The sequence below is a fragment of the Protopterus annectens genome, chromosome 1.part2, assembly GCF_019279795.1.
Source record: "Protopterus annectens isolate FY-2018-M chromosome 1.part2, PAN1.0, whole genome shotgun sequence".
NCBI lineage: Eukaryota > Metazoa > Chordata > Ceratodontiformes > Protopteridae > Protopterus > Protopterus annectens.
Genome location: NC_056727.1, coordinates 912,809,295 through 912,821,695, shown reverse-complemented (window position 1 = coordinate 912,821,695; position 12,401 = coordinate 912,809,295). Strand labels below are relative to the sequence as shown.

General features: G+C 42.7%; 1 protein-coding gene across 1 annotated transcript in view; it reads right to left on the bottom strand.

Moving 5' to 3' along the window:
* The window catches only part of PARP1 (poly(ADP-ribose) polymerase 1), a 2,301,307-nt gene that overhangs the window by 1,922,047 nt on the left and 366,859 nt on the right, over positions 1 to 12,401 (bottom strand). The window contains exon 5 of the mRNA XM_044060208.1: positions 11,933 to 12,023. Coding sequence (XP_043916143.1) covers positions 11,933 to 12,023 — 91 coding nt within the window. The remainder of the gene's footprint in view (positions 1 to 11,932; positions 12,024 to 12,401) is intronic.

Below are 12,401 nucleotides of genomic sequence, written 5' to 3'. Positions count from 1 at the left end.
ATTGCTGTGTCCTCGAACAGAACTTCTTCAAATGATAATTGCGGTGAGAGGAAGAGAGATCTATGTCCGGCCTTCCCCATGCAGGAGTTATTTGTGAAAAAATGTCGGGATGCAGCATCCATTCGTGCGGGTCCAAAATGTTTCTGCTTAGACTGTCCGCCAGAACATTGTCCTTGCCTGGAACAAACTGGGATTGCAACTGTAAGTTCAGTTTCAGGGCCTTTTCCCAAAGAGGCCTTGTTAGTCTGCAGAAGGGGTAAGAATGAGTGCCTCCCTGTTTGTTTATGTACCACATGACAATGGTGTTGTCTGTTTTTATTAGCAGATGACCTTGTTGAAGAAATTTTTCGAAGGCCTCGATTGCATGAATCACTGCCAACATCTCTTTTAGATTTATGTGCAGATGCATTTCCCGGGGAGTCCATTGCCCTTGCATGCATGTGCCCTCCATGTGCGCCCCCCCATCCATGGTCTGAGGCGTCTGTTGTAATGGTTTGGCTTGCTTGAGGTTTGCTGAAGGACATGCCTTTGTTTAATTGACTTGCTTGTGCCCACCACAAAAATTCCTTTTGGAGACATGGAATGAGTGGGATAATTTCTTCTAGGTTGTGGCTGTGTTGAGACCATAAACTTTTTAGGTACCATTGTAGTTTTCTCATGTGTAGTCTTGCCAGTGGAATCAGAAGAATGCAAGATGCCATGAAACCCAGGGCCTGCAGGATTTTCCTTGCAGTCATCTGGGTGAGCTTTACTAGGCTTTTGAAGTAATCTGGTAATTGTTCTTGTTTTTCTTCTGTGAGGAAAGCCATTTGTGAGTTTGTGTCCAGTTTGGCTCCTAGAAAAATTATTTGTTGGGATGGCAGTAGTCTTGATTTTTGAATATTGACTGTGTATCCCAAAGCCTGTAGTAAGTGTATGACATAGTCCAAGTTTCTTATCAAGGCTTGTTTGCTGTCCGCTTGTATAAGGCAGTCGTCCAGGTAAGGGTACATTTGTATCCCCTGGAGTCTGCAATGTGCAATTACTGATGACAGGCATTTCGTGAATACTCTGGGCGCAGTAGATAAGCCAAACGGCAATGCTGAGAATTGATAATGCTCTGACCCTGCAAGAAATCTGAGGTATCTTCTGCAACTGTGTCTGATTGGGACATGCAGGTATGCCTCCTTGAGGTCCAGAGTAACCAGTGAAGACCCCTTGCCCAGCATGGGAAGAAGTTGCTGTAACGTCAGCATTTTGAATTTTGGCACAATGAGAAAAGTGTTTAGAGCAGACAAGTCCAGTATAGGCCTCCATTGCTTTTCTTTTCTTGGAACAAGGAACAGTCTTGAGTAGAATCCCTGACCTTGTTCCTGAGGAGGAACCTTTTCTATTGCTTTGATCTGTAACAGGTTTGAAACTTGTATGAGTGCCTCTGCCCTTTGATTTTGTGGCAGGTTTGGCATGCCTTGTCTTGTTGGTAAGGTATGGAAGTGGAACCTGTAACCTTTGTCTATTATGTCCAGAATCCATTTGTCCTTTGTTAAAACGTGCCAATTCTTTGAAAATAAGGATAATTTTCCACCTAAAGGTGCTTCTCTTTGAGCCTTGGTTGGCGGTGTCAAAGTCAAGTCATTGTGATAGTCCCTGTGGAGTAGTAGAAGTCCCTGCGCCACTTCTCTGATTAGTTGGTTGCCATTGGCAGCCCCTGTAGGAGCCTCGGTATTGCCCTCTACCTCGAGCACGCCTGTTTTTTCCCCTTTGGAACTTGTCAGTGTCTGGAAAGGACCAATTCTTTGAAGGCCAATTCCTGCTGAACCTCGGTGGCTGAACCTGGAGGAAATCTTTGACTGTTTGTACTGATTTAGCCTTTTCCTCAATAGATTTCAACACATCCTGTGCATTAGCACCAAATAGCTTCTGTTTTTCCAGAGGTGCATCTAGGAGCTTTACTTTAACATAATCTGGCAATTCCTGTTCTTTCAACCAAGCATATCTACGTAGGACGGCCCCGTCATAGCTGCCCTACATGAAGCTTCCAATGCATCATAACCACACTGAAGAAAATGATTGCTAACCTGCTGAGTATTATGAACCAAATCCTGCAAGGCCTTTCTATCTAAAGGCTCTGGAGAGGCTAACTTTTTCTGCAAATCATCCATCAAGAAATCCTGATACTGAAACATATGAAAAAGACAGTTAAGTGCCCTCATGGCAAGGGTGGTTGAGGTATAAACTTTTTTGCCCCATCTCTCCAAGGACCTAGATTCCCTGTCTGCGGGCAAAGGGTTTTTGGCCGTGGAGGTGGCCACTCCTTTGGGCCCCTGAGAAATAGTTTCTAGATCCACAGAGTGGGCCTTAAAGAGATGCTTATGAGTTTCAGGAACCCTGTAATATCCGTCTGGCTTGACAGGAGCAGGAGGGAGAGAATCAAAGGAAGCACTGGAGTCTGAGTATACATCATCCAATACATCTAACACTGGTGGAATAGCTAAAGGCCTGTCCTGGGGTAACTTAAGGAAAGTACGTAGCCTTTTCCTGGAGTCAGAGAAATCCTGGCCCTGCCACTGAAAATGCTCTCTCAGAGTGGAGAATTTCCCCGAAAGAAATATCCTCTGGAGGAGAGGCAAAGGGAATGGATTCATCAGCATCAGAATCATCGTAGGCCTGGAAGGATTCTTCCTGGGAATCTGAATGGTCTGAGTCCCCAGAGGCTTCATCTGAGGAAAGGGTATCTGTCTGCTCAACCCTAGGCCTTTTATCTGCAGGCGGCGGAGAACCTCTGTCTGGGTGTGCCCGAGAGCCTCTGATTAAAAAAATTAGATCTGCGGCTAAAGTCAAGATCTGTTTATCAGAAGTGGAACTCTGGGAAAAGGATTTAGGAGGGTGAGCCTTAGCCTGGATGGCAGCCTTGGCACGTGTGTAGGCCTTGATGGACATAGGGACCGGAGGCCTAGCTGCCCCACGTGTTGGAGTAACTTTATCCACCGGTATGGTGTCAGGTAAGTCCTGGGCTTCGGTTTCAGGAGGTAAATCAACAACCGTCACCGGGGTAACCTCCGGGACCGTAGTGTGCGGTAAAGCGGTGTCGTTGGTCTGGAGCGGTTGAGTTACCGCCTCCGAAGAGACCGATGCACTCGCAGTAGGCTTTGGCGTGTCGTTGGTGGAAAACGTGGGCCGAGAATGTCGGTCCCGGTCCTTCCGTTTTTTGGAAATGTGTGTTGTCGGTTGTTCCGACGGCATAATATAGGAGAAATTTTCCCCAAAAAAGTCTTCAGCAAATTCTGCCAGGCGCTTGAGAGTGCGCTTATTGAAGCAAGCACAGGCCGAGACGTCGTGGTCTGGGCCCAGGCAGGGAAGGCAGTAAGAATGGAAGTCCTTATGAGGTATTTGTTTACAAGACAAACAATTAACTTTTGCAGTTTTATCTGACATCGGTTGAGGCAAGAAAAGGTTCCCCAACGGGGTACTTAGCTTTTTGATGACTTCGGTAACTGAAAACACAGGAGCTGGCCGACCGGCACTTGCGAACTGCTTCTGCTTCGGGCACTGCGCGGCAAGAAAGACTGAAGAAGATGGCGTCGTCTGATGTTTTTATACCCCAGCCGCTCTGACGTCGGGGAAGAGGTGACATCAGCCGACGCCGGACCCAGACTTTGGAATCCGGCCGACCGAGGGGCTGCCTGAGGCAGGACAACCCATATGTCAGGACTGCAGTTGCATTCTTGAAGGACATCTGGGTGCTCTTTTCAAACATTATCCTTCAATATCAGATTACTCTGACTAGACATAGTAGCTGTTGATTAAAAACATTTTCATCACATTACGCATTAAAGGGTGACTATTTTAAAGAAAAAAAATCCTTTAAATGCATACAGCTTGCACTAAATCAAAGGCACCTCTTAACAAAAAGTTAGTCAAAGGTTGCTGAAACAGTCTAAACCAAAACAAATACCATTCCCCTGCTACACTGAAAGGAAAAGGCATGTTAATTTTATATCAAAGATTAAATCAAGCTAAGGAAAAACAAACAAAGTACTCAGGAAGTGGTAACAAAAGCAATTTTATGTTGTAGCCCATTCACCAAAAATTGCCCCTCATATTATCCACATTAGTGTAAATATTTCTGCCAAAACTCAAGAGATGAAACAATACAATTTCAGCTGTACTGAAAATACTGTTCAAATTCAGTTAAAAAAATGAATAGCCTTGTTTTAAGTTCAAATATATACCTCTCTCTTACTTGAGAGTAATGGCAGCCTTTGATTTGGTTATTTAGGTTAGCAGAAGGTATGGGGATGCAGCACCCATCCAGCATGGGAGAACTGCTCTTTCACAAGGCATAATTTTGTACGACAAATATCCATCTTCCCTCAATAACTTGTGCAGCCCTGTCCAAATGTTTGCAAGACTGTCCAATACTCATCTATCTAACTTAGAACTTACAGGTCAGAAAACGAAGTGCTACTAAAACACCTTTATCCTCTACATATGCTACCACTAGATAGATTGGAGTACATTACAAAAAAAAAAACAAAGTTCCTTGTTTTGCAATGCTTAACCACTATGCATCTCGGCTACAACTCCACCTAACAAGGTAAATACAAGGACAGGGACGGGAAATGCAGTCTATGGGATGCTATTTTACCTCTCTTATATTAAATAATGTAAATAATCAGGGATCTTAAACATCTAAAAGGGTCTTGCTAGATAAACACCCTTAATTACAGAACTTGAAAAGAATGCAAACAGGCTTGAAACACCATCAAAGTCTATACAGAGCATGCAACATACTGAACATACTGACAGAACCCAGACTGTAAAAGTAGCAGACTCCAAATCCAGGTCCAGACAAGTGGACTACCTCAGGGTTCAGTCCTGGGAATGCTAGTTTGGCATCTACTTCTCTGAAGTACAGGCCAACAACACTAAGGAACTCTGGCTAGCAAAGTTTGCAGATGACTGCAAACTGGGAGTCATTATTGAATCCCCAAATTATGTGGACATTCTACAAAAGGGCCTTACAGAAACAGATGCTTGGTGCCAGAGCCATGGGCTCAAGCTTAATGCCAAGAAATGTACAGTTATCCCCTTTGGGGAAAAAACATGTACCCATGAATTACAACATAGGTGGCAGCACACTAAACACTGAAAGTGTGACGAGAGACTTGGGGACACAGGTGGACAGTGGTCTCACCTTCGATAACCACATTGCCACAACAGTCAGGAAATCCTTCTGTGTGGCACACCTCATCACTAAGGTATTTTCATCCAGAAAAAAGATGGTCATTGTCCCACTGTACTCATCCCTCATTAGACCCATTATAGAGTACATCGCCCCGTTTGCTATGTACCTCACAAGACATCTGCAACAGCTGGAAAGACCACAGAAATACCTCATTAAAAGAATCACAGGCCTAAAGCAGATGCCCTATGCTGACTGTCTAAAAAAAACTCCAGCTATACTCTGTGGCATATCGTCTACTCAGAGGCAATCTCTGCTTAACATACAAGGCCATGTCAAACCTTGAGCTGTTGGACACGCTCCACTTATCTCAACCCCTCAGAGCCACACACTCCAAGGATCTAAATCTTGTCATCACAATGAACAAAACATGCTGGAGGGATAGGTTCTTGACCCAGAGACTCCCCATACTCCGGAATAGACTGCCCATACATGTCAAGCAGAGAGCTTCCTTGGCCCTCTTTAAAAGGAACCTTGACGACTGGATGGGAGATAAGAAATTCAGCCAGGGGATCACGTCAGTCGCCCTGCTAGACAGGGGTTCAGGGAAGTAAATATTGTGGGAAGAAATATTCAGGGAATTTTTATTGCTAGGCTTGTATAGGCCCTAGGGCCGATACCCTAGTACCAACCTATGAACAATGCAAATGCAGGGAGAGCACAGGTAATGGTATTCTAATGTTTTACATGAAAGCACCTGCTTGTTGATTTGGATGAGTGCATCTTAACTTGCAAGTGAGTTAATTCATAGGTCCATAGGACTATACTAGGCTAACGGCCCTAGGACCTTTACAAACTGGGTCCCCTTTACTTTACCGAAACAACACTTCACCGACATGCGGAAGACAGAGATGAAACGACCGACAGGTAAGTTGACCGAAAAGGTGATTTGCCGACAGCCGAAAGACTGACAAGGGTAACGTGTGAGCGCGACTCGGTAAGTGTGCGATAGTGACGGAGTTAGGAGCGGTCAGGTAAGTGTGCAATATTGTGGGATTTTGGGTTAGGGTGTGGGAAAGGTGAGTGTGTGGTAGTGTCGGAGTTAGGGTTCGGGTAAGGTAAGTGTGTGACAGTGACGGACTGTAGTTTAGGGACGGGTTAAGTGAGTTAGGTTTAGAGTGCGGGTAGGGTGAGTGTGCGATAGTGACGGGCTTTATGTTTTAGGGTGGGTTAAGTGAGTTAGGGTTAGGGTGCAGGTAGGTTAAGTGTGCGATAGTGACAGTCTTTAGGTGTAGGGGTGGGTTAAGTGAGTTAGGGTGCGGGTAGGGTAACTGTGCGGTAGTGTCGGACCTTAGGGTTAGGGTTTGGGTTAGGGTTAGGGTTAGTGGATATGTCATTGTGTGTCATGTGTAGTTTACGTTGTTTGTGTCGGTGTAATTGTGTTCGGTTTTGTGAGTTGTCGGTGTTGTGTGGTTTTGGTAATTTGGGGTCGGTGTTTTGTGTGTCGGTGAAGTGTTGTGTCGGTAATGTAAAGTAGACCCTACAAACTTAGCCATGTTACACCAGTGTTCCCTAACTGACCTGGGTTAGATGGCAGCGCAGTGGTAGAGAGATTAGCGTTTTCACCTCACAGCAAGAGGTACCCTGGATTGATAACTGGCTAGGGTTCCTTCTCTGCAGAGTCTGCATGTCCTCCCCAAGTTCATGTGGGTTTCCCTCTGGGTGCTCCAGTTTCTTCCCACGTTACAAAGATATGCGTGTGGAGCATTTCTCCCTTGGCCTCTACTGAAAATTGGCTCATTCCAAGTCGGACTTTCCTGATAACCAAAATGTTAAATAAGATGGTCGTTATCTGCAGAGCAGGTCTATTCCCAGCACCAAGTGCTCCTAACCATGAGGGACATAGGTGCCACCCCAGCGGTAAATTTACAGTCTCCCATCCAGTTGTCTAGGTTGCGCTTGAATAGGGTCATTGAGGAGCTCTGCTTCACATAAAATGGGAGTTTATTCCAGAGGAGCAGAATTTCTGGGAGATGTATCTGCCTCTCCAGCATGTTCTGTTAATGCCACAGACTAGGATGAGATCCCTGAAGTAAGTGACTTGTCTCATTTGATTTGCTGATGTGCTGCATTTCTATTTGGAAAGAGTTAGAGACTGCTCTGTAGGCCAGGCAAAAGTCGCCTCTCAGAAGCCTGTAAGATACACAGTAAAGTGACAAGACAATTAGACTTTCCATGTAGGTCATGTTTTGTAGGCCCTGAATTTTTTTTGGTGAGAAACCTCTATGGTCCCTCCAGTTGCTGCAGGTGTCTGGTGAGATGTACGCAAAAAGGGAACGTTGTATTCCATTAGTGGTCTGGTGAGGGTAGAGTACAGAGGAGTTATAATACCCTTAGTTTTGGATGTGATGCCCTTACTTTTGAGATGCGTAATGTAGGAGGTTTTCCTTTCCACTGTGGACACATGGTGGCTGAAGTTTAGATTGCTATCAACTAGTATTCCCAAGTTTCACACCACTGAGTTTGAGCTTAGGGGGGGGGGGTGCTGTCAATATTGTAATTTGCAGGGACGTCTTCTTTGCCAAATGGGATAATAATGCACTTGTTTGCTTTTAGTTTTAGTCCGTGGCTTTGGCACCAATCATTTGTCTGTTAGCCACTTCTGTAATATGTGATTTGGAGACTCAATGATTGCGCCGAGTTTGCAATCAGTGAACTTGGTAAGCCACAGGCATATACTTTCTCCTGGACTTCCAAGAAATAGATTCCAAACAATACAGGGCCCAGCACAGATCCTTGGGGTACACCACTGGTAACTGGTCTACTGGTAGAGGTGGAATCTTCAACTTTGACAGTATGTGTTCTGGTCAGTGAGCCAGTTGGCTGCCCATCCAGTGATGTATGGGTTAATTCCCAGCTGGGAAAGTTTCTCAATGATACCTGAGGGGGGACTATGTCAAAAGCCTTGGCTAAGTCAAGATAGGCAGTATGTACTGTTTTACCTTCATCCAGGGCTTTGGTGATATTCTCAAAGTCGTCCACCAGGTTCAATAAGCATGACCTACCCTTAAAGCCAAACTGGGTCGGGCCAAGAATCTGAAGGTCGCCTATGTCCTTGCTAATAAGGTCCATAATGATTCTTTTTATGGCCTTGCAGATAAGACTGGTTAGGCTTACGGGTCTATAGTTCCCAGGGTCAGTTGATGGACCCCCTTTGAGCAAGGGGATTACTGTTGCTGTTCTTTTCTCTGCTGGACAAAACCACTGCTCAGGATGAGGTTTAAAATTGTGCCAAGGTTCAACTAGGTCTGGTTTTAGATTGTTTGATTGATGGTTTAAGTAAGCAGCCTGGGATGTTATCTGGTCCTACAGAGGCCATGTTTTTGTCCTTGGTGAGAGAGTATATGACCTGCTCTTTGGATATACTAGGTACAGGACTGGAGTCAGGTGTGCTTTGAAATATGACTGGTGGGGACAGGGAGGTGAAGTTTGCACCAAATCTGTCAGCTAGCAGGTTGGCAATTTCCTCAGGTTCAGTATGAGAAGTACCATCCACCATAAGTTCAGCACATAGTTGGGCATTCCCCCTTTTGGATTTCAGACACAGGTGAAGAATGTCTTATGATTATCTTTAGCTAGGGATGCTCATTTAGCTTTGTAACTAGCTTTAGATGACTTTACAAGACATCTGATTTGCTTATTCAAGGTATGGAGCATATTCTTCTGCTAAGTTCCCTCTTGTGCTTACATATCACTGCTCAACAAAGTTACTGTACGCAGACGATGTGGCATTACAGGCAGACTGAGCAAGTACTTCAGCAAAGGACAGGGGAATGGAATGCAAAACTGAAGGCATGTGGAATGAAACGAAGCACAGACAACACAGTGATAATAGAAGCAAAATGGGGAGATGAGAAGAAGCTGAGAATTGAGATGGAAGGGAAGATAGTGGAACAGGTAAATCGCTTCAAGTATCTGGGAGGGGTGGTTGAGGAGAAGGGAAGTCTGAATGAAGAGGTCAAAGCTAGAATCAGAGGGGCTACAGCCAAAATGGCATAGAGTGTCAGGTGTAGTCTATGACAGAAGAATGCCAAAGAAGCTGAAAAGTAAAGTGTACAAAACGATGGTGTGACCAGTACTACTGTGTGGTACAGAAACCTGGGCAGTAAAGGTAGAGCAGATGACAAAGCTAGAGGTGATGGAAATAAAGTATCTGACAAGGGGACAGGATGCACACTGTGGAACAGATGAAGAAATAAGGACATAAAAGCAGCAGCCAAAGTATTTCCAATTGCAGAAAAGATCACAGAACAGATTACAGTGGTTCGGACACATGCATAAAAGCAGAAGACAATCTGGTGAAGAAGATTTGGGACAGACAGGAAGAAGGTAAGAGGAAATGAGGACGTCCAGCAAAGTGGATGTATTGTGTGAAAATATCTGCGATGGTCAGGCATGAGTGTTGAAGAAGGCAGGAGTGTGGCAATGAATTGAGAGAAATGGCAACAGTTAACATGATACCCCGACCTCATGTAGAAAACGGGGGGGAAAAAAGGGCTGATGTCCACCATCAGGGTGGCCTATTTTTTTTAAGGAGGACCTGGTTTTGATCCAGTCAGGTACAGCAGAGTCCAAACAGTTATTTAGGTGGTCATACAGAGCATTTCTGTACTTGTCTACATAGGAGTCATTGTTGGCTGTGTTAGTAGGGGGTTTGAAACTTTTTATACCATCGCCTACTAGACTGAAGTTTACTTTGGAGAAATTTTTCAGCGTTTTTGCTCCTCCTCTGAGCCTCTTCTGGGGGTGCAGACTAGCTGTTCCAAGGCATTAGTATTGACAAAATCTAAGAACCTCAGGGTGAGCACATCTGTGCTCGTGTATGTCACCCAATCGATAGAAGGATAGTTGAAATCTCCTATTACCAAAAAGTGTTTGGCTGCATACTGAGTGACTGTAGTAAGTCCAGGTAGGTTCAGAAAATTGTTTTGGTGAATATGTACTGCAATATGTACAGGATTTACAGTAGGTACCACATGATGTAGAGCAAAAAATATGTATGGGACATTTTTACCCTGGACAGTTTGACCCCACTGAAATGACAAGACAAGAAAAAAATAAACCACACACATTTTGACAAAGAAAAAAAAATACATTATATACAGTTCGTGCATCCACACAGTTACTCCACAGTTACTGAGAAAATGTCAAAGAATACCTTAAAAAAAAAAAAAAAAAAAAAAAAAAAAAAAAAAAAAAAAAGGTCATGAGGATATACAACTGTTAAAAACATCTGCATTTAAAATACATATAATATTAATGTTAATTTAAAATAATGTTTGCAATGTTAAATATTAAATTGAGCAGAATAAAAGTATGGTCAGCAATTATAAAAACAAAACATCTTTAACGGAATCCAAACGCAAGCGCTTTCATAGTTACACAGACCGCTTCTCCAGACAATACTATTAGTCAGAAACGCTCATCAAATACAAAATGCAACTAGATTTGGTATATGCATTTAGTATTAGCTGCTTTTGCAGTAGCAATGATGGTGTTCCTTTAAATGTGCAACAAGCAAATTGGGAAGGTAGTGGATTTGAATGTTAAGCACTGTATTTAAGGGATGAAGGTTTCTGACTAATAGTATCGCCTGAAAAAGCTGTCTGTGTAACTGTGAAAGCATTTACGTTTGGATTCCATTACAGATGTTTTATTCTGATAACTGCTGGCCACTTTTATTCTGCTCCATTTTATGCTTTTCCTGTTGGCTGTCCTGTAGAGCAGGCTATTTATCTGGTGTACCTTTGTGCTGTTGTGCAATGTTAAATAATATTGACTTTAAAGTCAGGTTAAAAAAACTATTAATATTAATTAAATTAGATTTACAAATTAAATAAAATGTTAAATTAACATTGACATATAAAATGTTAAATTAACATTGACATATAAAAAGTTAAATATATTAAATGTGAAACATATACATACATTTTATATATATCTCTCTATATGTATATATTATATATATGTATAAGTGTGTGTGTGTGTGTGTGTGTGTGTGTGTGTATATATATATATATATATATATATATATATATATATATATATATATATATACATACATATATACATATACACACACACACACACGCATATGTGTATATATGACTTGGTTTAAAGATGAAATCATTAGCTGTTACAAAGTATATGGTTAAATATAAATGGGTCCCCTTCAGAAGACCGAAGTTTCAGAAAGTTGAACTTCACATGATCGAAGCTATATGATCAACTTTCCAAAGTTAGTCAAAGCTTTTGTATAGAGATCATGGTAATCAAGGGAGCAGAGAATGTACCTTTTCCGCCCACTACAGTGCAATCTTGGAGTTGGTATACATTCTATACAGATTTACAGGGGGTGGGAGGCACAGCCTCCCTCATAAGGGATGCAGGATGGAAGGAGGTTTGCCCCCCCCCCCCCCCACACACAAAAATATAGATTTTTTTGTTTTGTTTTATCTTGTTTGAAGTTTCAGAAAGTTGATCATATGACCTCGACTATATGAAGTTTTTTGAAACTTTGATCTCCTGACATAAGCCTATAACTATTGTAACCAAGAGATGTAGTACCTCAGCAAGTCTAAATCCTCTTCCTCCTCATGAAAAAGCACATTAGTTGGATATGACACATTAATTTACACTGCACTGAAAACCTGCTTTACAAATGCCACAAAAACACTCCCTTTGACAATATTTACAATTTTAACAAACCTTCAGCTGCTGCTCTTCTTTGGCCTCCTTTTCTTTCTCTTTCTTCTTCTTTGCAGGAACAACTGCTACGCCCTCCGCACCTTTCCTCTTGCTAACAAAACAAAATAAGAAACTTACATTTTTGTTTGGTTTAAAAACACTTACTGTTTGCTGCAATTCTCTCTCTCACTCACTGTGTATATTACATATGCACACACACAAATAAGCACATGCGCACGCACATACAGCAAATACACTTTTTTACCACTAGTGGGTATAACCAGAACACTGTGCAGTGTTCAATGCAAATGTAACACATTAAGCAAAATCTGGAAACTATGTTAAAGCAGAACTGCATACAGAAAAAATGCAGCAGACAAGAAAGTGCATGCCGACTATGTCTCCAAACATATTTGAATATGCAGCAGTTTAAAGCATATATGAGCTGGTAACAGCAAGAATAAAGATTGCAATATAAAGTGGGAAGCAA